General features: G+C 44.8%; 1 protein-coding gene across 1 annotated transcript in view; it reads right to left on the bottom strand.

Annotated features, from left to right (window-relative positions):
- The window catches only part of LOC147432656 (D-tagatose-1,6-bisphosphate aldolase subunit), a 39,499-nt gene extending 17,746 nt beyond the window's left edge, over positions 1–21,753 (bottom strand). The window contains exons 1-2 of the mRNA XM_086492506.1: positions 21,516–21,753; positions 21,186–21,341 (exon numbers count right to left, since the gene is read on the bottom strand). Coding sequence (XP_086348632.1) covers positions 21,186–21,341; positions 21,516–21,657 — 298 coding nt within the window. The 5' untranslated portion in view covers positions 21,658–21,753. The remainder of the gene's footprint in view (positions 1–21,185; positions 21,342–21,515) is intronic.
- Between the last annotated feature and the right edge of the window lie 5,988 nt (positions 21,754–27,741).

The following is a 27,741-nucleotide window of genomic DNA, read 5'->3' as shown; positions in this document are numbered from 1 at the left end:
AGCGAAATCGCTAATGCCACTGTTTTAGATCTCCTCAAGTGCTATGTTTCGGAACGACAATCCGAATGGGAACAGTACTTACCAATAGTTGAGTTTGCGTATAATAATACCATACATTCCTCAGCTGGTAAAGCCCCCTTTGAAATTATTTACGGGAAGCCACTCTTACTTCCTATTATGGTGACCAAAGAAAACATCTTCGCCGCAGATGAATTTGTGCGCAATATTGATATCGCCCATCAACAAGTAAAGCAAGCAATTCTTCGTACTCAAGAGCAACAGAAGAGAAAAGCAGACAAGCACAGAAGGAATCTCAATCTTGAAAAAGGACAATATGTCCTGCTTCGGTTTGAGAAAGCTAGATTGAAAAAGCGGGTCGGCAAAGGGAAAGTTGTCAAACTTTCCCATAGATTCTACGGCCCTTTCAAAATTACAGATAAAGTCAATGATGTGACTTTCAGATTGGATTTGCCTTCTCACTAGCGCATCCACAATGCTTTTCATGTCAATCTCCTCCGACCATATGTTGGACCTCCTCCAGTGGCGCCAGTACAAGAAGATCCTCCAGAAGTCGAAGAGACTGAGGAAATCCTTCAACCTGAACAGATAATACACCACTCGGAGAGAACTCAAGTCGGGGAGTCTACATCGAAAGTATTTAGTCAAGTTCAAGAATTACACTCCTTTAGATGCAAAGGGAATGACTGAGTCCGATCTCAAGGACTACCCTGACATCTTGCACAGTTATGTTGACGCTCTACAGTTGAGGTCAACTGTTTAGAACCAAGAGGGATGTAACTAAGTCAGACTTTGTAAATAATTAATTTATTTACGAGAAAAGAATTATCTAATTAGTTGTGTGCACACCAAAATAGGCCTAGCAGTTCTAAGGCCTCAGGTGAGCCTAAATGCGGGCTAGAACACCTCAGAGGGACCTTAGCAGAAATTACCCTGAAGCCCTAGTGATTGGAAAATCGGGTCTTCAGAAAGGGGTAAGCAGTAGCCTCAGATTTTAGGCTCAGAAAAATACGCGCGTCAGTACAAGCACATGAATGAGATGGGGTCCTTAGAACAGTGACCCTAAGGCTAATAAAGCTAATAAAGCCTTAGGGTAAGTTTCGTGAAATTAAATTTAACGGTCCGTGCCCGGGCGGGCGGCCGGACAAGTGTGAACAGGTAAAGGCGGTGCAGTGCCCGTGTGGCATTGCGCCGGCAGACCTTTGGTGTTCTCATAAAAGAATCATTGGTAGCAGTTGTTAGTTAGTTGCACATTTTTAATTAATGAGCTAGAAGTTTTTAAAGTCAAAAGTTGAATGGTTTTTTAGTTTTTAAAGTAAGTGTGCCAAGTGGCACACTTACCAATGCAAACTAACTCTCTCTCACTCTCACTCTCACCCTCTCTCTCTTCCTAGCGCCCCCTCTCCCTGATGGCTATTTAGGAGCCCCCCTCCCCCATTTTCAGGGCTGGCAGTGCACCTACCCCCCCTAATGTGAGCGTGCTCTACGCGGTGGAGCCCTCCATTGAAGCTTGAGAGCAGCCCCTTGCGACATATGTGGTAGCCTTGTGCTCCCATTGTCAAGAACGAGGGATCTCACAGTCATAGACACCTTCTGGTGAAGTTTCATCGCGAGAAGCTGCCGTAGACGCTCTCTTAGCAGAGTGCGGCTGCTGTAATTCTCTGTTTTCAGCCCCTAATCACCTAGATTAGGGCTGTTTTCAGCAGATCAGCCATAGAAATTCTCTTCTCTCTCCTTATCCTAAGTCTACATCAAGTTTGGCGCGATTCCATCGCGAAGAAGACCTCTGTTTCGACGTAGGGGTGTGCACAGGTAAGAATTTCAGGTTATGTGCAGAAAATTACAGCAAGCATGTGCGTGTGCATTTTGCTTGTTTCTCTTTTGTGTTCGATGCATGAATGAATGAGCATGAAGGCAACACATAACGGAAGATGGACTCTCCTCTGTGAGAGCTTCCGATGAGCTGTTTTGGAAGATAGACTCTCTTTTCGAGAGCTTCCAACCAATCTCGCAGAAGAGGAGAAATCCCCTAAGCAGTAAGAAAGTGGAAACACTTTCTCAATCAGTAGTCAGAACAGAAGAACAGAACAGAAGAAAGAATAGAGGACGGGCGTATGCCATGTTCCTGTGCTTGTAAAGATTCTCCCTTAGTAATAAAGATATTCTCTTTATGGGGGGGGACCAGCCCATCTTCTGGTCCCCAATGAAGTGTCAAGTTTTCTCGCTCCCTCTAATTCTCTTGAGTACTTGAAGTGCAATTAAACGTCAGTTTACGCTTCCGTATTTTTGTGACACCCTCTGCTTTATGCCTGTCAAACTTGACCTTCTGGCATACCAAGCAACTGCGTACAAAATCGTCCACGTCCTTCTTGAGTCTCGGCCAAAAGAAGTATCACTCCACACCTTTCAAGGTGGTATCAATGAAGCGGTGACCCGTAAATGGTAGACAGTGGCATTCGGTTAGAACCTTTTCCCTCAACGGCTGTGTAACTCACATCGTTTTCTTTATCAAGTAGCCATCCCCAATGGAATATCCCGCTACTACCTCCCTATTCTGTATTCGACCGTATACATTTGCAAAATCTGGATCTGTGGCGTACTGATCGACCATATCCTCGAAGCTTCTATAATGTATCGCGAAAATAGCCAAGACCAATGGCTTCCGAGACAAAGCATCTGCCACCAAGTTGTTTTGTCCCTGCACATGGACAATCTGGAAGTGAAACTGTGACAAGATGTTTGCCCATCGCATCTGCTTTTCCGATAGCTGCTTTTGTGACACGAAGTAGCGTACACTCTGGTGATCTGTGAAGATCGTAAAATCGGCTCCGAGTAGGTAATGTCGCCACTGAGTAAGAGCATGGATAACCGCCATAAGCTCTCTCTCATATATATGTGTTGTCGATTCCGGCCTTGAGAACAATCGGCTCTCTTAGGCAATGACATGGCCTTCTTGCATTAAGACCGCACTCAGACTACGACCACAAGCATCACAATATACTTCAAATGACTTTTACAAATCCGGCAAAGTCAAAACTGGTCTCGTAGTCAATTTCTCTTTCAAAGTCGGAAAGGCAATCACCTCTGTGGGTCCCCACGAGAAAGGGACTCCTTTCTGTGTCAAGATATGCAAAGGGGAAGCAACCTCTGCAAACTTTCTAATGAACCGTCGGTAGTAAGAACATAAGCCCAAGAAGCTTCTAACTTCATGGACATTCTACAAATCGGGCCAATCACGTATAGCGTTAATCTTGGCCGGGTCCATCTGCACTCCTGCTGCTTAGACGATGTGTCCCAAGAAGTGTATCTCTAATAAGAAAAAAATTCACTCTTCTTCGCATTGATCACCAACTCGTGATCTCGTAATGCTTGAAAGACCTATAGCAGATGTCCTCTATGTTCTGCCTCATCCTTGAAGAAGACAATAATGTCATCAAAGAAAGTGCCAACAAAAGATCTGTACTCTCTGAAAATCCTGTCCATCATTCGGGTAAAGGTCGTTGGAGCATTGGTAAGGCCAAAAGGCATCACCAAAAATTCAAATAAACCGAAGGTCGTCCGAAAAGCTGTCTTGTAGACATCTCCTGGTGCAATTCAGATCTGATGATATCCGCTCTTCAAATCGATCCTGCTGAAACAAGAGGAACCCTGTAGTCGGTCCAAAATATCATCAATCCTCGGAATCGGAAATTTGTTCTTGATGGTGATTTTATTGAGAGCTCTATAATCGATGCACATTCTCCAAGATCCGTCTTTCTTCAAAAACAACAACGGAGAGGAGTAAGGTGAAGTACTCGGCTAGATAAGACCCTTTTCCAAGAGGTCTTTCACGTGGTTCATAATCTCTTCATTTTAGGCTCGGCTCACACAGTAAGGTGGCCGATTCGGTGGTGTGCTTCCAAGTATTAGATCAATAGTATGATCCTCAAGATGAGCTCGTGGCAACTCGCCTGGCAGGCCCTCAGAGAAACAATCGACATGTGTGAAGAAAAGAGAAAATCTTGGCATTCTTTTCGAGGTCAAAACATATTCGACCTTCAATCATTATTCAGCTCTCTCCAGAAAATCGAGTAAAGAAGTTGAATTTTATCAAGTACAATCTCTATGCCCTTCATTTGTTAAAGTCGCTTTCTCAGCCCAATAGTCAACCACGGCAGTGTTCTTGTGGTACCAAGGGATTTCAAGGAGGACGTCACAACCTCCCAAGGAAATTACTAGAGGTCCTCGTGCCCTAAACACCCCTGATATTGCAAACGAAGTTTGTCAATGATCAGTGTAGTGGCACCATCCCGTCTGGGAGCCGTTAGAACTACCTCCGCCTGTGGCCTCAACCTGTCAAGCATAATTCCAAATCGAGCCGCCAATTCAAGTGAAAAGAAGTTGGCCTTGGCTCCTCCATCAAAGAAAATGAGGGCGTCCTAATCTTTCACTTTGCCCTAAGTGCGGCAAAGTTCTGTACTTTTGTTCATCTGATTCGGTTCGGGCCCCACGCTATGTGATACCAGTTCTGCTTTCATCTGTCTTTTCTGCACGTTCCTCTGCTGCTCTAGGACTCTCTGGCCTGTCTTCAATCTGTTCTTGTTGTGCCTTTTTGGGGCACTTTGCGGAGATGTGTCCAAACTCCCCGCAACCAAACGACTTCCCCTCTTTGAGATATATAGCCCTTTCTCTAAGAGTCTATCGGGGACGTGTATCTTTCTTTTCTTTTCTTTGGAACTCTTGCTCTTTCTACTTTCTTTATTAGAAGTCTGTTGGGTTCTCTGAGTCAAGATCTCATCAGTGGGTAAGTCAGATTGCCCGACTGTATGGCAAAACCCCATTTCGCATGACCCATCAATTCTGGAATAGAATGACTTTTGTTCCAAGCAGTAGTCTCAGATCTCTGTAGGAAGTCCACAGCAAAACCGCTCAATCTGTTCTTTAAACAAGACCTTAAATGAAGAAGCTGATAGAAAAGAGCTCCAAAATCTCTCGCAATCAGCGTCCAAAGAATCTCCCTTGGTCATCCGAAGATGATTCCAAGCGGTTCGTATGTCTCGTTCGTACTCCCGAGTCAACCAAGAAGAAATAAAAAGCCTTTTGAAGTTCAACCATTTAACTGGAGCTTCCTTTCTCAACAGAAGAGTGGACCACCATGTTCGAGCATCTCGGAACCCAAAAAAGGATTCAAATCGACTGTCCCCCTTCTTTTAATTCTTTTATTTTCTTGCTTTTATCTTCGAGGAAGTCATATTGGTTGGCTTTGTAAAAATGTTTCTTCTTTGCATAAAACATGTGATCGTCGGAGTCCGAATGTCTGAGGATGACTCCTCTGTAGAAATGTCAGAAACTGGGTAAAATCTAGGCTTCTTTGCATTTTTCTTGCCCTTTCCAAAGCTTTGCTTTTTGCTTCACTTGTCCATGTCTTTCAGCGAGGACAGGTTCTGCTTTTCTGTACTCGTCTGTCTTTTTCGCTTTCCTCTCTACCTAAGAGGAGAAGCAATGGCCACACACCACCTCGAGTAAATCTTATCAGTTGGGTAATTCTTCAAGTGTTTCGCCAATCTCGGATCCCTCGAGTACTTAATCAATCTATTCACACATATGCCAATCTGCAGTTGACGTTTGTACTCCTTTCTGGCAAACTTGTCCTTAAAAAATTTGCCCAAATCTTCATTCTTTTCTTTAGTTCCTGCGCCGGATTTTCAACTTTTCTTTGCCTTCCCACTTAAAGGTGTCATCTCCGTCGGATTCTTCACGAGAACCCATGTGTAATCTTGGATTCTTAATGGCTTTATGCCTTGTAAGACAGAGCGATGAAGACGGGGACGTGCCCGATGCGCGATGTATGAAGGGTGGAAGTGGCTAATAAGTCCGGGGTCAAGACACAAAGACTCTTTCTCCAAAACTGTGCGCGCTGCAAAAAGGATCGGATCCTCCATAGAAAAAGAATCTTTCTGTGCTCTGATACCACTGTAACAAACTTGGACACTCCAAGTAAAGATTCTACCGCGACACAGCAGAGATTCTCTTCAAAACAGTTCACAATTCACAATTGATTCGACACGGCCCGACGGAGTTCCGTGCCTAGAGATATTGGCCCCAAAGACTGGCGCCCCCTTTCGGTATTTATTTTTGTACTAATCTATGTTCAAAGTACAAGAGAGTGGGAGGGTTCTCACTCTCAGACTCTACGTCCAGATGCTCTGAGTTATGAGGCCCTGCCCACGTATTTAAAGATTACAAGGGATGCCCAAAAGCAGAGCCCCAAAAGCAGAGCCCCAAAAGCTATCACCTTTAAAAGCATCTAAAAATAAAGCAACTCATTCCAAAGCTTCTCCAAAAGCTTGCATAGGATTTCAACTGCGCAAAAAACAGTTTTGCGTGCAACCCTGCCACGTCAGCCTGCTGCCGCAAATTGCACTACAAATCACGAAAAGACATACAGCGTGCCATGTCAGCATTTCAATGCTTTCTCTGGGTTTGTCTGCCAGCCGTGTCCGATCTGCTGCCCACTTGATGCTAGGGCCATGCCACGTCACCAGTTTGTGACATTGCGAGACCTGGAAAACTCTACTTCTTCTCGCACTCCAAGGGCTACAAATTTCCTCCAAGCTGCACAAAATCCCCAAGCCATTCCTCTGGTACTCCCAAGCCGCTCCATACCCTCTCTAGAGCTCCAATCTCCTCACCACTACCAAGCCGTTCCACACTCCGTCACGTACACACAACCAAGGCAATGCCAACCGGCTCCCTAGCTGCAACCCAAGGAGTGCTCACCTTGAAGCTCACGGCGTTTCAAAACGCAGGGGAGGGGAGGGGAGGGGAGGATGGGTTATTGTCGTCAAGGGGAGAGTGGCAGACAGAGTTTTAAAACGTTGTCACAAGTGGAAGGCACAGCGTTTTGGAACGCTCTCGCAGGAGATAGGGCCGTCAACAATCGCCAAGAGAGAGGGAGTTGTCGATCGGGCGTTTCAAAACGCCGTCTAGGGACGTTGCCTGGGCTGTCGACAGCGTCGTTGTTTACAGCGTTTTGAAACACTCGCAACGCACTAGGTTTCAACAAGCACCGTGGGGGGGGGGGGAGAGAAGAGAGCAGCATCGCCATGGCCACCTTTTGCACAGCATTTTAAAACGTTAGCCAAGTGAACCGCGTCGACAACAAGGGGCACCGGCTAGGGAGCAAAATGCCTGTGAGTTTAAAATGTAGCCAAGCAGAAAGGGATAGTCGCCAACAGTTTCCTCTCCGTCATGGGTTCTCTTCTCCAAAAGCTGCTCCTTCACGCCAAGAGCTTCAAGCACAAGCTACACCAAGAAATTCCGATTACATGTCAAAGTCAACGATGTGGAAGCATAGAGACCAAGGGGAGTGAGCACGAGAGAGAGAAAGAGAGAGAAAGAGAGAGAGAGAGAGAGAGAGAGAGTCTCCTCAACCAATCAACCTTGGCAATGAATAACCGAATATGTATACAATGGAGGCAAGGGGTTGCTTATATAGCAACCTCACTAAATTACCCTACCCAAGACTTTGACAAATAAGTAAAATAAGCCAAACTAAATAATGGGATAAAATTTGCAGTTTACTTGAGATGGCAAAACTCTTAACACTTTCTTGCGTACACACAAAATAGGAGCAGCAAATGGACTTACACTAGGTCGTATGAGTCCCATGGCCACCAACTCGGTAGTTGCCGTCTACATCCCTTCTACTGTTCATAAGTGTCTTGGGGGGCACTCTTTTGAGAGCATCTCGACACAGAGTCTCGGAGAGCTGGACCCTCAGGGCGATGTTTGGGAGAGGAACTCTCTCTCTCTCTGTCTCTCTCTCTCTCTCTCTCTCTCTCTCTCTCTCTCTCTCTCTCTCAAAACGGGCACCACGTGCCAATAGAAAAGAACAGACTGAATAGACTTTAGCACTTTAATAACAACTGAACTGAAAGAGAGAGACGATGTAACAGACTTGCACACTCCAAGTCAAGAATCAACCGCGACAGCATCAAATAACCACTTCAAAACAATTCACAGATCACAATAGATTTGCACTGGCCCGACGGAGTTCCATGCCTAGAGATATTGGCCCCAAAGACTTGCGCCCCTTTCGGTATTTCTTTTTATATTAATCAATCATCAAAGTACAAGAGAGCAGTTAGGGTTTCACTCTCAGACTCTGCGTCCAGATGCTCTGAGAAGTGAGGCCCTCACCACTAATTTAAAGGTTACAAGGGATGCCCAAAAGCAGAGCCCCAAAAGCTTTCAAAATCAAAAGCATCAGTTCTCTCTCTTAGAGAGAGAGTCTTTTTTTTTCAATTTTAAAAAAAAGCAAGTTCTCTCTCTTTCATGCAAAAAGCAACGCCCAAAAGCTGCCAGCGCAAATTGCGGCGCAATTTCTGGAAAATCCGTACAACCCTGCCACGTGGCACTGGCGCTAGAAATTAGGGTTTCAGCCAGCAGTTAGGGTTTCCAGAAATTAGGGTTTGCTGCGAATTAGGGTTTCTGGCAGTTTTTAGGGTTTGCAAGAATTTTAGGGTTTCTGGCAAAAATTAGGGTTTCTGTTGTCCGCCACGTCATCACTTTGTGACATACCCCTCTCTTGAAAACATTGTAATCGACCGCGATTACGCCTGCAAAACCGACAAAAGCCATAAACCGTCTTAGCAGACACTGACTGTTAGTACCTACGTACTAGGAACACACATCTAGCACATGTACAAAATCGACAGTCACATCACTAGACATCACAGGACATCACATGACGTTCAACATTCATTCCGATCTTAGACCATGATTTATCGGCAATGTAGCTAGCAATCACATCGAGGTCCAATCGGGACCTCATCGATGTCCGATTGACTAACCCCTATTGCAACCATGTCTATTCGAGATCAAGTAGACCAAAATGTTGCAGTCATTTCGTCTATCAATTCCTGCACTCACAAGAAGTCAAGAACAAATCAGTATCATAATCAGGAATTCCATTTCATAAAGTCATCCAGCAGAATACTGTCAGCTCTCAGTATCCATGAAGCTCACAGAGACATCAGTGACTTTAGTATCAAAATCGAGGCATCTGTTGACAAAGGAGTGGAGTAACTCTTCTCTTGTGCATCCCACTGCACCAGATCTTCGGCCAAGCTGAATTCTAGGTTCCATTTGGAGTAGACTATGCTAAACCAAAAGCATCGAGGTAAAGTTTCACAATCTGAGTATCTGCTAGGTCCTCCTCCTCCATCCACTTCGCATCAAGTGCAGGATAATTCTTGAACTTAACCAAGAACCGCCTTCGGACTTTACCCTTATTCTTCGTATCCTTATGTGCCAAAATCTGTTCAGGAACAAGGATCTCCTCGTTTTCTTCCACTTGGGGTTGCTCATCAGGCTCCCCATCATCAGGCACATCACCTTTAAAAGGTTTCAAGAGATTCACATGAAATGCATTGTGAATCCTCCAAGTATCTGGCAGTTTCAGTCGGAAGGAGACTTCATTTATCTTTTCACTAATCTGGAAAGGGCCGTAGTATCGCATACTAAGCTTTGGAAAAAGCCTCTCCTTTCCCTTGTTCTTTCGTAGGCGTGCCTTCTCAAAACGTAAGAGCACCCAATCATCCTCCTTCAATTTCATGTCGCGACGATGGCGATCCGCTGCCTTTTTCTGTCGTTCTTGAGACTTCTGCAAAGTCTCGCGAACCTTGGCAAAAGCCGTATCCAGATCTCGCGAATATTCATCCGCTTCAAATTTCTAATCTTTCGTGCTCAAGAAGGATGGAACCTTCGCAGCAGTTTCAACAATCTCTCATGGCGTCTTCCCCGTCGAAGAGTATATCGTGTTATTGTAGGCAAATTCCACCAAAGGTAAGTTCTTTTCCCATTGAGTCTTCTGATGCGAGATACAAGACTTCAATAAATCTAAAATCACTGAATTGGCAATCTCAGATTGCCCGTCAGTCTGCAAGTAGAACGATGACGAGAACTGCAACCGCGTGCCAATGTTCTCCCAAATTGCCTTCCAAAACAAACTCATAAATTTGGGGTCTCTGTCGGAGACAATCGTCTCAGGCGTGCCATGTAATCGGAAAATCATCATGATCATTCTGTATTCTCGGGAGATCAAAAAAAATGAAATCCATTTCAATATTTTCCGAGGGGCGGGTGGGTATGGGTAAAGGCTGTAACAATCCCTATGCCTTATGCCTGTCAAACTTGACCTTCTCGCATACCAAGCAACTGCGCACAAACTCTTCCACATCCTTCTTCAGTCTCCGCCAAAAGAAATCTCTCTCTACCCCTTTCATGGTGGTAGCAATGCCGCGGTGACCCGTAAAAGGTGGACACTCGCAATCAGTCATTACCTTTTCCCTCAACGGCTGTGTAACGCACAACATAGTCTTTTTCATCAAGTAGCCTTCTCGAAGGGAGTATCCAGCTATTGTCTCCCCATCCCGTATCCGTGTGAAAATATCTGCAAAATCTGTATCTGTGGCACACTGATCGACCATATCCTCGAAGCTCCTATGATGTATCGCGGAAATAGCCAGAACCAACGGTTTTCGAGACAAAGCATCTGCCACCACATTCTTCTGTCCCTGCACATGGACAATCTGGAAGTGGAACTGTGACAAGATGTTCGCCCACCGCATCTGTTTTTCCGAAAGCTGCTTCTGTAACAAGAAGTAGCGCAAACTCTGATGGTCTGTAAAGACAGTAAAATCCGCTCCGAGTAGGTAATGCCGCCACTGAGTAAGAGCGTGGATAACCGCCAAAAGCTCTTTCCCATAGATCTGTGCTGTCATCTCCGGCCTAGAGAACAAACGGCCCTCGTAAGCTATGACATGGCCTTCTTGCATCATTACCGCACCCAGACTACGACCACAAGCATCACAAAATACTTCAAATGACTTCTGCAAGTTTGGCAAAGTCAAAATAGGTCCCATAGTCAATTTCTCTTTCAACGTCTGAGAGGCAGTCACCTCTGGGGGTCCCCACGAAAAAGGTACTCCTTTCTGTGTCAAGATATGCAAAGGGGAAGCAACCTCTGCAAACTTTCGTATGAACCGCCTGTAGTACGAACACAGTCCCAAGAAGCTTTTAACTTCATGGACATTCTTCAAGTCGGGCCAATTACGGATAGTCTCTATCTTGGCCGGATCCATTTGCACTCCTGCGACTGACACATTGTGTCCCAAAAAGTGTATCTCTGGTAGGAAAAATTCACTTTTCTTTGCATTAATCACTAACTTGTGATCTTGTAATGCCTGAAAGACCTGAAGCAGATGATCTCTGTGTTCTGCCTCATTCTTGGAGAAAACAATGATGTCGTCAAAGAAAGTGCCAACAAATAGCCTGTACTCTCGAAAAATCCTATCCATCATCCGGTTAAATGTCGCAGGAGCATTGGTTAAGCCAAAAGGCATCACCAAAAACTCAAATAACCCAAAAGTCGTCCGAAAAGCTTACTTGTAGACGTCTCCCGGTGCTATTCTGATCTGATGATATCCACTCTTCAAGTCAATCCTGCTAAAGCATGAGGATCCCTGTAACCTGTCGAGTATATCATCGATCCTAGGAATCAGAAATCTGTTCTTGATGGTGATTTCGTTGAGAGTGCTATAATCGATGCACATTCTCCAAGATCCGTCTTTCTTCAAAACCAACAACAATGGAGAGCAATACGGTGAAGTACTAGGCTGGACAAGACCCTTTTCCAAGAGGTCTTTCACTGGGTTCATAATCTTTTCATTCTGTACTCGGCTCACACGATAAGGTGGCCGATTCGGTGGTGTGCTTCCAAATATCAAATCAATGGTATGATCTTCAGGCCCTCTCAAAAGCAATCGGCATGAGCATGGAGAAAAAAATCTTGGCGTTCTTTTCTTCAAGTCAAAACATATTCAACCTTTATCCATCGTTCAGTTCTCCCAAAAGAATGAGTAAGAAAACTGAAGTTCATCAAGTACAATCTCTAAGCCCTTCATTTATCAAAGTCGCTTTCTCGGCCGAGTAGTCAACCACGGCGTAGTTCTTGTGGTACCAAGGGATCCCAAGTAGAACGTCACTCGCGTGCCCTGAACACCCCTGTCATTGCAAACGAAGTTTGCCAATGCTCGGTGTAATGGCAATATCCCATCCGGGTGCCAGTCGAACTACCTCCGCCTGTGGCGTCAATCTGTCGGGCGTAGTTCCAAATCGAGCCGCCAATTCCAAGTGAAAAGAAGTTGGCCTTGGCTCCTTCAAAAGAGCTTCCTGATCCTTCACTTTGCCCCGAAAGCGGCAAAGTTTGTACTTTCATTCATTAGATTCGGTGCAGGTCCCACGCCATGTGGCACAAGTTCTGCTTTTCTATCTGCCTTTTCTGCCACATTCCTCAGCTGCTCTCGAACTCTCAGGCCCGTCGTCGTTCTTATCATTCTGTTCTTTCTGTGCCTTATCAGGGCACTTCCCGGAAATATGTCCATGTTCCCTGCATCCAAAGCACTTCCCCTCTCTGATGAAGTGAGCTCTCTCCTCAAGAGTAAGCTTGGGTCGTGTATCCTTTTTTTTCTCTGGGTTGCTCTTTTTCATTCTTCTTTCATTCCCAGAAGTCTGTTCGGCTCGTTGTGTCATGGCCTCATCTGTGGGGTAGGTCAGACTGCCAGAGTGAGTGGCAAAGCCCCGCTTCGCATGGCTCATCAACTCCTGAACAGAAGCTGACTTCTGCTCCCAACAGTGATTTCGGATCTCTGTAGGTAGACCCAAGGTAAACCGCTCAATCTGTTCTCTAAACGAGATCTTCTTGAATGAAGAGGCGGGTAGAAAAAAGTTCCAGAATCTTTCACAATAAGCATTGATTGTATCTTTCTTGGTCATTCGAAGATGGTTCCAAGCAGCTCGTACATCTCGTTCATATTCTTGCGTCAACCAAGAAGAAATAAAAAGCTTCTTAAATTTCAGCCATTTAACTTGCGCAGTCTTGTTTAAAAGAAGCGTGGACCACCAAGTACGAGCATTCCTCTTAAAGTAAGAGGCAGCTCTCTGAATCTTGGAGTGCTCTGAATAGCGTCCTCCCGCGAAAGCGATGTCAAACTGCTGAAAAAAGACACAGCCTTCGAAGCATCCGAGTATCCTAAAAAAGTATCAAACTTGATCGAGTGGCCACCTTCCTTAAACTCTCGGACTTTCTTGCTTTTATCTTCGAGAAAGTCATACTAGTTGGCTTTGTAAAAATTCTTCTTGTTCGCATAAAACTTTCCGTCATCGGAATCTGAGCTGTCTGTAGACGAGTCCTCAGTAGAACTGTCAGTCTCTGGGCGAGATGTAGCCTTCTTTGCCTTTTTCTTGCCCGTTCTGAAGCTTTGTGTCTTGCTTTGCTTTTTGCTTTTTCTGTCTTCTTCGCTCTAATCCGAGGAGCTAGAAGAACTGTCAGAAGAAGAAGAAGAAGAACTGGGTACTCCTTCAAATCGAACACGCTTCTTCCGTTTCTTTGCCTTGTCAAATGTCAACCGACGACCCAAATATCCCGGGAAGTCAGTGCCTTTCTTCTGCTTTTTGCCGTGCTTTTTGTCTTTCTTTTGCACGTCGAAAAGCTGAGCAATCCGTGCATCAACCACGTTCTCCAGTTCTTACTCCGTATATTTTCTTGGAGGCAGAAGGTGGGTTTCGGGAGTGGTGTTGTGGTTCTCTGCCACTCCATCTGTACCTCTTTCAAAGAGGTCTTGTTCATATATTTTGCCATCTTCGGATCCTCGGCAAAATTGAGCATCATCTTTGTTGCATCGCCAATCAATTGACAACGCTCCATCTCTCTTTGCTCCGCCTAAGTAGGCCGAGGCGGGCCATACTCTCTGTCTGAATCTTCTTTGTGATCCCAGCCCGCATCTCCAGATGCAGAGGGAGTCGACTGATCATTGCCTGAAGCCATAGGTGCCGCGGAAAAAAAATTCGGGGATCGGATTTCCCGTAGAAGAGAAATCGGCCGTGCTCTGATACCACTGTAACAGACTTGGACACTCCAAGTCAAGAATCAACCGCGACAGCACCAAATAACCACTTCAAAACAATTCACAGATCACAATAGATTTGCACTGGCCCGACGGAGTTCCGTGCCTAGAGATATTGGCCCCAAAGACTGGCACCCCTTTCGGTATTTCTTTTTATATTAATCAATCATCAAAGTACAAGAGAGCGGTTAGGGTTTCACTCTCAGACTCTGCGTCCAGATGCTCTCAGAAGTGAGGCCCTCACCACTAATTTAAAGGTTACAAGGGATGCCCAAAAGCAGAGCCCCAAAAGCTTTCAAAATCAAAAGCATCAGTTCTCTCTCTTAGAGACGGTCTCTTTTTTTTTAATTTAAAAAAAAAGCAAGTTCTCTCTCTTTCATGCAAAAAGCAACGCCCAAAAGCTGCCAACGCAAATTGCGGCGCAATTTCCGGAAAATCCGTACAACACTGCCACGTGGCACTGGCGCCAGAAATTAGGGTTTCAGCCAGCAGTTAGGGTTTCCAAAAATTAGGGTTTGCTGCAAATTAGGGTTTCTGGCAGTTTTTAGGGTTTGCAGGAATTTTAGGGTTTTTGTTGTCCGCCACGTCATCACTTTGTGACAGACGACACGCGACACGGAGTGGCGGAATTCCACCCCAGAGAGTATTGGCCCCAAACCTTGGCACCCCTTTCGGTATTTCTTTATATTGCATCAACACAGGTACTCCAGACTCTACACCTTCTCCGGGAAGCATGCCAGAGAATGAGCCCTAACCTCATATTTAATGGCCCTTGGCCTAAAAAGCAATTTTTAAAACTCAAAAGCTTCTGGTCCAAAAGCAAAGCCAAAAACTGCCAGCGTAAATCACGGAAATCCATACAGTCTGCCACGTCATCAGCCAACGCAAAAAGTGAAAATCTACCCTTAGGGTTAGGGTTAGGGTTTCTACAGTTTTAGGGTTTCTGGCAGCAGAATTAGGGTTTGCAGGTTTTAGGGTTAGGGTTTCAAGAATTAGGGTTTGCAAGTTTTAGGGTTAGGGTTTCCAACATTAGGGTTTCAACAGTTAGGGTTTTTGGCAGAAATTAGGACTAGGGTTTCTGCTCTCGGACAACATCATCACTTTGTGACACTTCTTCTGTTACTTGTTCTTCTTAGGGTTTAGGCCCCTCGGCCGGTAGCTCCGTTCTTCAGTAGGTCGACACGTAGCAGTTTGTTACATCTCCCCTTCTTGAAAGAGAGTAATCATCCTCGATTACAGCATATCTGCAAAACAACTCAAGTTAGCTCAAAAATTTGCGAGGGACATTCCGAGGGACATTCAATTTGCTCTTTTGATCAAGGAGTTAGCTTCTCCTTTCTGTTCTTTTGATCAAGGAGTTAGCTTCTTCTATCGGCTGTTTTGATCAAGGAGTTAGCTTCTCCTTTCTGTTTGATCAAGGAGTTAGCTTCTCCTTTCATCCAGATCGGAACTCTTGATATTCTGGCGTAGTAAAATTAGCCCATCACACCCAAACCGTGCTGATCTTCCACGGGTGTCTTGATGCACTAAAATTACATACCCAGGCAATCTCATCCAATTAGGAATATTCGATAGTTGGCACATCACAATGCAACACAAATGCTTACATATGCATGTTACAAGACATAGAAGCATAAAGCCGCCAATGAACACTCCTCCCGCATAACCTAACACGGTCCGGGCCGGGAGATATTCAACGACTCCCTCATCACTCCTCCCGCATAACCTAAAAAGGTTCGGGCCGGGAGATATAGAGGCCTTTTACAACCAATCGCCCCCCAGACCGCAGCCTGCGTCGTTTGGAGGTGCTGAGAGTAAACACTGCTCAGACTTCTTAATACTCCTCCCACATAACCATCCAACTCCGGGCCGGCAGTCACAACAATTATTTTACAAGCATACAACCAAACGCTCCCCAGGCATTGGCCTCCATCGTTCGGAGGTTTTCAAACATACAACGAAACGCTCCCCAAGCATCGGCCTACGTCATTCCGAGGTTCAAACCAAAACAGTATTTCTCACTTCTCCACCCGAGAGTAAAATCACCAATCATTGAAACCAGTATAAAACCAGAGTCAAACAATTCAAATCGGCACCAAAACAGGTTCAAAACAGATACCATCCATTTCAAACAAATTCCAAACAGGATCACCAAACAAGTTCAAACAGAACTCAAACTTAAAAAGCAATCTCGACATCAATCGAGCTTGAAAAGTCGATTGACTTTCCATCTTGAAACCTGCACCAAAAATTAGGGTTAGGTTTCTTCCATAAGGTCGTAGCCTAGCACAGCATGGTCCATCAACTCAAAATAGTGTTTCTTTGGCGGCGATGGTAGTCCCAAGATAGCAATCGCACTAGATCTCCAAGGTCATCTGCTCGTGAAGAGACATGTATCGAGAGATGTCGAGGAATTTCAAGTTATAATCTGCTAGGGTTTCCATGGCAAGCATTTCAGGATACCCCACTTTGCCAGAAGTTGCACTCCGAAGAAAGATGTCAGAAACCATATAACTTCGGGCAAAATTTTTCTTGAAAGCTTGCCAAGTCCTTGGAAGTGTGTGGCTGGGTAGCTATAGACATCAACATCCGTACGGCACTGCTTCTGAGAAAAACAGTGACTTGAAACAAATCTGGATCCTTCTCTTACAAGTGATCTTTATGGCTTATGCCCTGTAAGACATGAGCGGTGAAGACGGGAGCGCGCCCGATGCGCGATGAAGTAAGGGTGGGAGTGGCTAATAAGTCCGGGTTGGAGGGCCAGGATACTTCAAATAAAATTCCAAGTCCGGGTTGGACGGCCAGGATACTTCAAATAAAATTCCAAAAGCTCTGCTCTTTTGTAGGACCGGTATGCTTTCAGAAAAGCACACGCCTCATGCTCTGATACCAATGTCACAAAATGGGCACCACGTGCCAACAGACTGAATAGACTTTAGCACTTTAATAACAATTGAACTGAAAGAGAGACGACACGCGACACGGAGTGGCGGAATTCCACCCCAGAGAGGATTGGCCCCAAACCTTGGCGCCCCTTTCGGTATTTCTTTATATTGCATCAACACAGTACAAGCCGGTACTCAAGACTCTGCACCTTCTCTAGGAAGCATGCCAGAGAATGAGTCCTAACCTCATATTTAAAGACCCTTGGCCTAAAAAGCAACTACAGTGAAAAGCCTTTAAAACTTAAAAGCTTCTGGTCCAAAAGCAAAGCTAAAAACTGCCAACGTAAATCAGCCTGCCACGTCATCAACCAACGCAAAAAGCTAAAATCTGCGCTTAGGGTTAGGGTTTCTGGCAGCAGAATTAGAATTTGCAGGTTTTAGGGTTAGGGTTTCTAGAATTAGGGTTTGCAGGTTTTAGGGTTAGGATTTCCAAAATTAGGGTTTCAACAGTTATGGTTTCTGGCAGAAATTAGGGTTAGGGTTTCTGCTCTCGGGCAACCACGTCATCACTTTGTGACACTTCTTCTGTTACTTGTTCTTCTTAGGGTTTAGGCCCCTCGATCGGTAGCTCCGTTCTTCAGTAGGTCGACACGTCAACAATTTGTTACTCTCTCTCTCTCTCTCTCTCTCTCTCTCTCTCTCTCAAGTTGTTTTGAAGTGAAAATGTTGCATAGTTTTACAAATTGCAAACATCTCTATGTTTCCGTCCGATCTTTCATTGGAAGTGATTAAAGTGGTATCACAGCTCCGCTTGCCCTCTACAAATCGAAGCAAGATCCTAACACCATGGATGAAGAACATAAAGATCGCAACGGAGAACGGGAAATTCACTCACCCAGAAGCATTCAAAGGAGACACATGCTCAATTTGTGGAGAGAAAGATGGAAGGAAATCTTTACAGTTCCTGCATCAGTCGTTTGTTGTTCTAACGAGTAAACCGGTTCTACCTCAACCTACATATGGAAGCTATGGAGTTGGATGAAGAAGAAATGACAAGAGAAGAAGGAGAAGAAGAAACAGTTCATTTTTGCCCTTAAAAGCTCTCAAATCATGCTCTCATGTTTTCTGTGTTGTTAGAGGCCTCTATAAATCTCAGGGAGTGGCGAACGTTTGGTTTGATCTCATGGAGTTTGCTTCAGTAGCTGGTCTTTTTGGGACTCCGACAGCTTCTTTGGCAAACATGATCCTCAAGTGACGACCCTTCAAGTCTTCCTATTCTTAGCAATCCGAGTTTACCGATGCTGTGATTCTCCTCGAGTAATGAGTTTTTTTGAGATTCAAGTTTTGCTATTCAAATACAGAGGAAGCAGTTTTACTCCAGATTGTCTCGAATTTCTTTCTGGTGGTACTCATTTCTTTTCCAAGAATTTAATGACAAGGAGGCTTCCTACCTTGGGGGGAGCTCTCGGCTTTAGCTCTGGAGCTTTCAAAGACATTGTTTGATCTGTTCCATCATAGAGTTGAGTCAGATGTTACCTCAAAGCGTACTCTTGAGGATACTTCTCTTTTAGAGGGGGCTTCCAAGTTATTATCTTCAGTCGACTCCATTCAACGGAGTACAATGCACAGTGTCCTCTAGTCCTTGGTTTCCTTGCCCATTTCTTGCGGATTTGGATGATGTGCTTTAGCCTACAGTGAAATTAGTACCAGGGCAAACGTTTTTCTTAAGCCACTTTGATGGTTGCCTCGTCTTTCATATTTCTAGTGTGACAGTTGCTCTTCCTCGTGCATCCGAAAAGTAGTTACTATGCCTTGTCTTCCATATTGATCCCTCTAGACTGTACCATTCAGGACACACCTACTTCCCTTATCCTTAGACTGGCATGTTGTTTCGTACAAGTGCATAGTGGTCCTAAATGGATTGGGAACTAGCCAACATTATTTACAGTGTGGAGATGGTCTTCCTAGTTCTCCAAGATTTGATTCCAGGTTCCACAGGTATATTTTTTTCTCGGATTCACCTGCCTTAGGTTATCCAGTTTCATAGATAAAGACTATTGGAGAGTTATGACAGTTATCTATGATCCAGAAGTTCTCCCTTCAAAGTCACCTTGGGAGTCCGTTTCCGTTGACTACCTCCTTTCAGTTCTAGTGGTTCCATGTGCAACGGACAAGATTGATTGTCTATTTGGTGGCTTTCTATAGCACCTTGTCCTTCTCTTGCGTAGCTTGGGTACAAGGTCTCTTGATCTTGCCGTTTTAACTACAGTCTCAGTATTGATGTGTGTTTCTTTCTATTGGATGTTTGTTCCCAATTCACTTTGAGAGTGGGGTGATATTCTCTCTAGTCGTATTCCAGACAGACGAAGATCAATAGAAGTTTTCGCTCTCAGTTCCAATGAGGTTCCTTCAGATACAGTTTGCAATTCATCATTCTATACGATGGTTGGTGCAATTCTTTGGTTCTTCGTCATCAAGCACTTCAATTCTCAGAACCTTTGGTTGTCCCATTCTTTGGACTTCTCATAGCAACTTGGAGATTTTGGCATGCGGTATATGACCGCAGGTGCACGTTGCCGACTCTTTTCTCGAGTATGGAGCACTTTAGTGTTGAAAAATGATCCGGATACCATTAGTTTATGCCTTTACCCTCAGTTTTGATAAACTCTCATGGAGAAATCAACATGATCCGGATACCATTAGTTTATGCCTTTACCCTCAGTTTTGATAAACTCTCATGGAGCAGTCAACATCAGTACCTTTTGCAAATGTTGGTTGTGTGACTTGTGAGTCGATTGAGTTGAGGAGATTCTTGTTAGAGTTGGTTTTACTCTCAAGGACAGCATTTTACTTCCCGGACGTCTTTTGGAAGTAGTAGATGGATCGTATTTACGACAAGATACTTTTCTACCACGGAGTTTATTGCAAATATCCTCGTCTATGAAACCCTCTCTTTACAATTGCAAATTGCTCACTCCAGCTTCCTGTTTTTTCTTTCTTCTTCCTTTCCAGGAGTCGAGAAGGGTTGTTAAAGTTCAGGCATCTCTCTAGATTCATCGAGTCAGTCCCAGTTTCTCCCAGGGACAAGTATTAGGAAGTGGGGTTGTTTTGTGGCTATGCCCGGCCCAAGTGAGGTTGTTTTCTCGTGTCACGTTGTATTTAGCCATGTCTAGCACAGGGTTTTGGCTATGTTCCTTGGCCATCCAAGCTCTTGCTTGCCTTAGGTATTTTTTCCCAACTGTGTTCTTGCCTTCCCAGGACCCTAGGGGCCTGTGGGCCCCTTGCAATGCTTCTTTCCCATTTCTAGGGATTATTATTAGGTCGTGAGGGCCGGGGATGTGGGTCAGCAGATTTGGCTTGGGACCTATATATTGGACCCAAGAGGGACTCCCTTATGGCATGCTGATCAGCCCCAATGGGCACCAATTAGAAGCCGGCGGGCATCAGGCAAGCGGGGAGGCAACCTAGCATTTTTGGGCAGCTTCCGTCATATGCGTTTTCTGGGAAGACAGCCATGAGCAGCAGTTGGAGAGGCACCTGGTAGGAGTTCTCCAATCAGATACCCTTGAGATTCTTCCACCCATGCAACATTCGATTCTCCATGCACCCGGTACAGCAATCCTAGATCCAATGATCCTCAAGGCACACACAAGATCTAGACTCGCTATCCTCATGCTTGCTCGATGGTTTCCCAATTGTTACTAGAGGTCTCATGCGCAGGAGCAGTAGGCAATGTCAGTAGCAGCCGCAGTTGTGTGTACCTAGGGTCTATCCATTAGGGCATGACAGATCTATGCCAGACCACCCTTGGTCCCTTGTATGAGCAACTTGTTATCGACATGGAGAGCGCCTCTCTCTCTCTCTCTCTCTCTCTCTCTCTCTCTCTCTCTCTCTCTCTCTCTCTCTCTCTCTCTCTCTCTCTCTCTCTCTCTCTCTCTCTCTCTATGTGTGTGTGTGTGGCACATTCCCCAAGGTAAAAGCGTACATAAATGACAATTACATCAGACGGGGTAATCCCAAATATGAGTATGTTCATCCAGTAAACGAGACTAAATCCTTTTTTCAAGGTCTAAGATCTCGTAACATATATAATCTGATCAAATACATTGCTTCCTTGGTGCATGCTTGAAGGAGCTACATCACTTCATCTTGCACTCAGTGAGGACTATTAAGAGGTGGAAAGTTCTTCTCATACAATGTAAAAAGGGATACAAACTCCAAGAAAACGTTTACCATTATCACTGCAAAAGCTTCTAATGCATCCAGATATGAGAGCGATACTCAAGAAAAGAGAGTAAGGTATATACTTATAGTCCTCAGCAAAGATAAATACCTTCATTGTCAGAACTCTGCCACGAAGGATCCCATGGGTAAGGTCCATATTCGTCCGCAGTAAAGTCTGGACCCCCACCCCGACATGCAGCACGCATGACCTGACAGGTTGACAACGTAATCCGCAAAGGGGACAAGTAAAGTGATGTGGTGGGCCCTGCATGTGCACATCACTTTCCCTAAATTCCAAGAGAAGGAAGCGCATTGCGAGTAAAAACAACGACTGGGGAAGTAGAGAACAGGGATCATTGTTAATGCGAGTGTGGGATCACGCATACGGACACAATCCAAGAACAGAGACTTGGCAGAAACAGAGATGGCGAAGGCTTACCTGCGTTACGCCATGAAAAAGGACGACGATTGCCTCTGCTGCTGCAGGCGCGCGGCCTGCACTGAATGCTGTTTCTGCTGGTGAAGAATCCTACGCAATAGTGAAGAACACGACTTGTGGACGGTGTCGTTGCCGTTTCCATGCGCCTTGTACTGAGACTGATACTGGCGCTGATGCTCGTCCTCCACACGTGTCTTCCCCAATCCGTGCAGAAGAAAAGGAGAACTTAGAAGGGCTTTTAAACACGTGCATTGAAACATTAGCCACGGCGGGCTCACAAAGTGGGCTAGGATTCAGGAAGTTCACAACTTCACACGACTTGGAAACGATTGGTGTAGGTAGTGGTTTTTGATTTGGAACTTTCTCTAACCGTCAAGGTCGGGAGTCGGGGGGCTGAAGATCCTAGCCGTCCGATTAGGATGCCTGCAATCGCGAAATCTAACTAGTCGTCCTTCAGATGTCTGACAAGTCAGCATGCAGAAAGCTCTCGCCATTTCACCAGTCAGCTCAGTCTAGATCAGTAGTGGGAATGTGCTCAACTACCAACACGTCAACGTTCGTAATCCCCTTGGTTTACTCCTTGGTCATTGTCACATGTTCCAAGGACTGACGTGTCGTGAGCAGAGGTGCCCTCATCTATTGTATATGCGCTTCCCATGTTAATATGTCAGTGGGAGCGATCTAGTTCAGTCCCAGGCCTGTTGTGATTGGTGTTGAGGTGTCAGTCATCCAGCGATCTGCTCATCATTTCGCCAGCACAAACAGATTGTTGACATTGAGTGATCACTAATTACTACAATCCCTCTCCTCTCGACCCTTGACAATCATGAAAGGACATTGAGTGTCCTCTCCACGTAATAATGGCTCCCCATGGCTCTCGGCCTCCACCAATTGCCAAAGGGCCGCCGTCATTGTCCTTTCCCTACCCCGTCAAGGTCGAGAATCAAGGGGTTGAAGATCCTAGACATCCAATCAGGACGCCTACAATCCTGAAATCTGACTAGATGTCTGAGAAGTAAACATGTAGAAAGCTCTCGCCATTCCACCAATCAACTCGGTCCATATCGGTACTGGGAATGGGCTCATTTGCCAACACGTCAATGCTCATAATCCCCTCAATTTACTCATGGGACACTATCACGTGTTCCAAGGGCTGAGTGTCGTGAGCAAGTTGCCCTCACCTATTGTATCTACGCTTGCCATGCTGACATGTCAGTGGGAGCGATCCAGTTCAATCCCAGGCCTGTTGTGATTGGCGCTAAGGTGTCAGCGATCCAACGGTCTGCTCATCATTTGGTTAGCGCAGGTAGACTGCCAACATTGAGTGATATTGCACGCCCCCTCCTCCTGACCCTTGACGATCATGCAAGGACACTAAGTGTCCTCCCCACGTAATAATGGCTCCTTGCCTCCGTCGATCGCCAATGGGTCGCCATTATTACGTGGAAAGGACACTCAAAGTTCTTTCCCTACCCCAAGATCAAATCCTTGTTGGCAGTTGGCAACGTTTTGAAGTGGCAATGCCCATTTTCGAAAGGGGGGGTGGGTGGATTTTTGAAAGAGCATTGAACATGTCGGCAATTTATAAGTCCAATCATATGCAACCTCTCGGTGATGACTCCTGTTTTATGGATGTCAACACGTTGTTTGAACCAACCTAAAGCCCTTTCAGCATTTCTAGACCCTTGGTAAAGCTTCTAGACTAATGTAAAGTGGAAAAGCTAAATGATAGCAAACAATCCTCCTTATGTACAAACCCAATCCTCTAGATGAATATAGATCTCTAGATGACTAGAGACCTGTCTCATTTTCAGCATCAACTTGATCATTGAGCATCACCTATTGGTATTAAAGAGCTATGTTTGAGAGGAATTTTTTCCCCTCTTCTAAAGGCTCCTCACCTTACCAGCCTAGTAGTGGTTTGACCTACGTAAGAAGAGATGATCACACAAGTCTTAGAACGGGGATTTTTTGTCAATACACTGTATCTTTGGGCCTCCACATGGGCTAGAGAAACATGCCCCTTATCCAATCTCCAACATAATCCCCATTTTCATGATAATTGGGAGACAATGGGTGACAAAGAGTGGTAACAAGAGGGGACAATAATAAAGTATGTGATTGTTGATAGGGTAGAGCAAAAAGAGGTAGAAATGACGTAGAGAGTTGAGCCCATTTGGCATCTATCTTGGCAGCTACAGCCCCAATCCATACCAACTTGGGAGGATGAGCCATGGGAGGAGCTATAGCTTCAAGAGCCAGATCTCATTCTAAATGGATGTGTAACCTCCACGATCTCTTATCTAGATGGTGCCTATATCAAAAGTTTAGAGTGATGTGGAGGGCGGGGGGGGGGATGATACATTAGGGCCACGAAAAGGGGTGGGAGGGATGGGGACCATTTTTTCAGATGAATCAATCAAGGTCAAGGGTCAAAGAATTATTTAGATGACAAATGGCATACGTAGGGGAGAGGTCTTTCCTTTTGTTTTTGGCTACAAACTCTCAAGGGTTTTGAGGCCAAGGGCCAGTGGGAAACCGGCATGGGGCCAGGCCTATAAGTATAGGCAGGGATAGCTTGGTGGAGCATGGGTTTCCCTACCCTCGAGCCTCTCACTATGTCAGAGCTAATAATAGATCACTTTTTTTGGGCCAGCATGCAAGGGAGCCATGGAGACGAAGATGTAGGCATTAACAAGCTCTTAACTACGGGTGGATGAGGGTATCATCCCTAGCACACACCCAAGGGCCACAAACGACATGCACCAAATCCCAAGAGGAAACTCTCGTTGGATTTACACATGCTTGTGCATATTTTTTCGTTTCTGTAACTCTCTCATTCAAGAACCTATGCATCTACAACTCTCTCTCTCTCTCTCTCTCTCTCTCTCTCTCTCTCTCTCTCTCTCTCTCTCTCTCTCTCTCTCTCTCTCTCTCTCTCTCTCTCTCTCTCTCTCTCTCTCTCTCTCTCTCTCTCAACCTACATTGCTCTCTGTCATACATGAAGCTTGGAAGCATTTTGTTTCACTCAGAGGCCTATAAGTTTTCAGTATTTTGGCCTTTCGGGGAATACAATGGTGATTTCCACCCTCCCCCCCACCGACAGAGCACAGGTAAGTGGCCTCAACAAGTTTCACAACACAAGCAAAGCAAGGCAAGGCCTTGTGCTTGAAGTCTTTCCCTATTGCAATAGGAAAAATTGCAGCAAGAAAATACTCCAAGTTATTGATTGCAACTTGTGCAATTTGGCCAATCGGCTTCCATAGCTTGTTGTTGCTCATTGGCAAATACTCCACTGACTCAGCAAAGCTTCAAAAGGTTGTTTTCGACAAGGTACTCATTTTTTCTTGTTACGAACAACATTGCACCATGGATTCAAACATTAACATGCATAATACCTTTGATTTTGAGAATCCTTTACCCGCTAGGCCTATTGTTTCCCCATAGTAGGATACATCATGGGGTACCCGCACGACAATTGGTGCATGGATGAGAGCATAAAGCTGCTTGATCTTCACAAATTTAGGGTACTTCAATCACGCATGCCTATGTCAAAATTGAATTTTGCCCATCTGAATGAGAATGTCACTAAATTGTCTAATCTAGTAGTGTAATTCATGAATCGACGTGCCAAGCGCCCTATAAGTGAGCTTTTCGTTTACTAAGGAAGATATTATACAGTATCTTTGTTGCATTATTTCTCCTCCCCTCAAAAGATTGGTAGTTTTGTGTTTTTCAATAGGCCATACATCTCTTTCTGAGTGAGAATTTTCAACAAGGCTAGATTTGAGCCTTGCTCTGGCATGCGATGTGTTGGATTTTCCTATCTACAACCTCTATTTGGCAACCGACATTTGGCCACATGAGCTTATGAGAATGTTTGGCTACATTCAAGGTCGCAAGGTGAGAATCTTGGTAGATGATGGAGCCTCTCACAATTTTATTACCTATAAGTTAGTGAAGAATCTCAAGCTACTTTAGACACCTAGTGTCCACCACTACAAGGTAGCTATGATAAATGGCCATGATGCTGAAGTGTGGGATACACAAGCTAAAGGTGCAGCTCTTGAGATCCAAGGATATCAAACAGCCTTAAATTTTTAGATAATGAATATGGATAGAGCAAATACGGTATTAAGTTGGGAGTGGTTGCATGGGTTAGGATCATCATTAGCTATGAGCATAACTCTTATGTTTTAATCCAATGGGATTCGCGTACTGTTGTTGGGGAATAAACATGCGCCTTCCTCATCACTCGTTTGTACAACCGAGCTTACGAGCTCTCTTTGAATGATGTTACTCTTTATACCATTTGTTATCAAATGTTGATCATGATTCTGTCATGGTTTAAGATTCCTCAATGCCGCATGCTTCTCCTTTTTCTCTTGCTACTTCTCTCTTGCTACAACAAGAAATGTTGCTCATAAACTAAAGGAACTCTTAATGGAATACAACGATGTTTTTCCACAAGATTTACCACTTAGACTACCATTGACATGTTCTATGCAACACAGCATAGATGTGGTTGCAAGAAGTAAGTCTGTTAATAAACCACCGTATAGATTGAGTCATTCTGAGGCTATTGAGGTGGAATGTCAGCTTGCTGACTACCTTAGTAGAGGGTTTATTCAACCTAGTTCATCACCTTGGGCATCTCCCATTTTGTTGGTGAAGAAAAAGGATGACAGTATGTGGCATGTACATACACTATCATGGTCTGAACATGGTTACTGTTAAGAATAACTATTCATTGCTACGGGTGGATGCGTTGTTTGATAATGTCACACATATCGTATTTGATTCCTAAAGAAGGTTTGGACATTATGAATTTTTGGCTATGCCTTTTGGTTTAACCAATGCACCAACTACTTTCATGATGTGTATGGATAGTGTCTTGAAACCATATATGGAAAATTTTTGTGAGTGCGTGTAGTGCGGATGCATGTGTGCATGGTGTGGTGCATGCAGGAAAGGGGAGAAGCAAGACATGCTGTGTAGGTGGGAAATGCCTCAAGAATGAGAGGAGCTCCTTATTATTTTAGGTATGAGAAGAATAAGGAATGTGTGGTCAGTGGGTGGGGACGGTTGGCCGCCCGGTGCTGTGGACAGAGGCTTAACGCCTTTACCCCAACAACGTGCAAGAAAGGGGAGAAGCAAGACGAGCGGTCTTCAAGAATGACAAAAGCTCCTCATTCTTTTAGGTATAAGAAGAATAAGGAATGTGTGGTCAGTGGGCAAGTGGTCGGCCACCAGACCGCGGGTAGAGGCGTAACGCCTTTACCTCGGCCGCGGACAGAGGTGTAGCGCCTTTACCCCTACAAACTCCCACTTAAAGGCAATGCGCTAATAAGTGAGGGCTACTAGCTAAACTACCAGTATGTACAACAAAATAGGAGAGATAATCTCTTAACCTATGCCCACTGGCTCACTCAGTTGATCTACATGTAGCCATATCGGCTCTCGTGGTAGGCGAGCGTGTTATCCACGCTAGAGCTTACATGTAAATCCCACAGACAAATTTGTATAGTCTACAAAGATCCACGATACATCATGCTAGTGTCAATCACCATACAACTGACAATCCATGCTGCAAATGCTCCCACTGCAGCTACTAGTTCGGGCCTCGACACTAGTAGGTTGTACATGAGACACTTGGACATTGATTAGATCAATGCAAACCTGGTTGTCCTAGCCTCCCCTGCACTATTTCCATGCACTGCATCATCAAGACTACCCATCATGTATGGATGTGTCATGGCCGACACTCGGATGGCTATGCATTGGGAAACTACATCTGGCCTACTCTTTTACAAATGTAAAGAGTAGGCCGAATGTAGCCAACAAAACAGTGGAAGTATGAAAGAGGCTTGAGCATCAATTCTTAAAGTTTTGGAGACAATAAGTGAGTACGACTATGTATGCAAAAGACTTCAAGAAGACAATAAAGCTTTTGATATCATCAATTACACAAGCATGGGGAGAAAAAGATATCCTATTATTTGCTAAGATTTGAAAAGTAGTTACTACTCGATACCATCCTCTAAATTTTGAACTTTTCAACTAGCAACTTTTATAATAAAAAAATTGCAGCTTATTGTCTTCTTGCATGGTCCATATTTTGCAAAAGGAACGTCACTTGCAGCATGTAATACTCAAGGAATGCATAAATCACATTACTAACCATGTACTTCATTCTTCATTTGTACAAGAAAGGGAGATGGCCAAA

This window comes from Adiantum capillus-veneris, chromosome 20, assembly GCF_014529385.1.
Source record: "Adiantum capillus-veneris isolate H3 chromosome 20, ASM1452938v2, whole genome shotgun sequence".
In the NCBI taxonomy this organism is placed as follows: domain Eukaryota; kingdom Viridiplantae; phylum Streptophyta; class Polypodiopsida; order Polypodiales; family Pteridaceae; genus Adiantum; species Adiantum capillus-veneris.
This window is presented reverse-complemented; position numbering and strand designations above follow the sequence as displayed.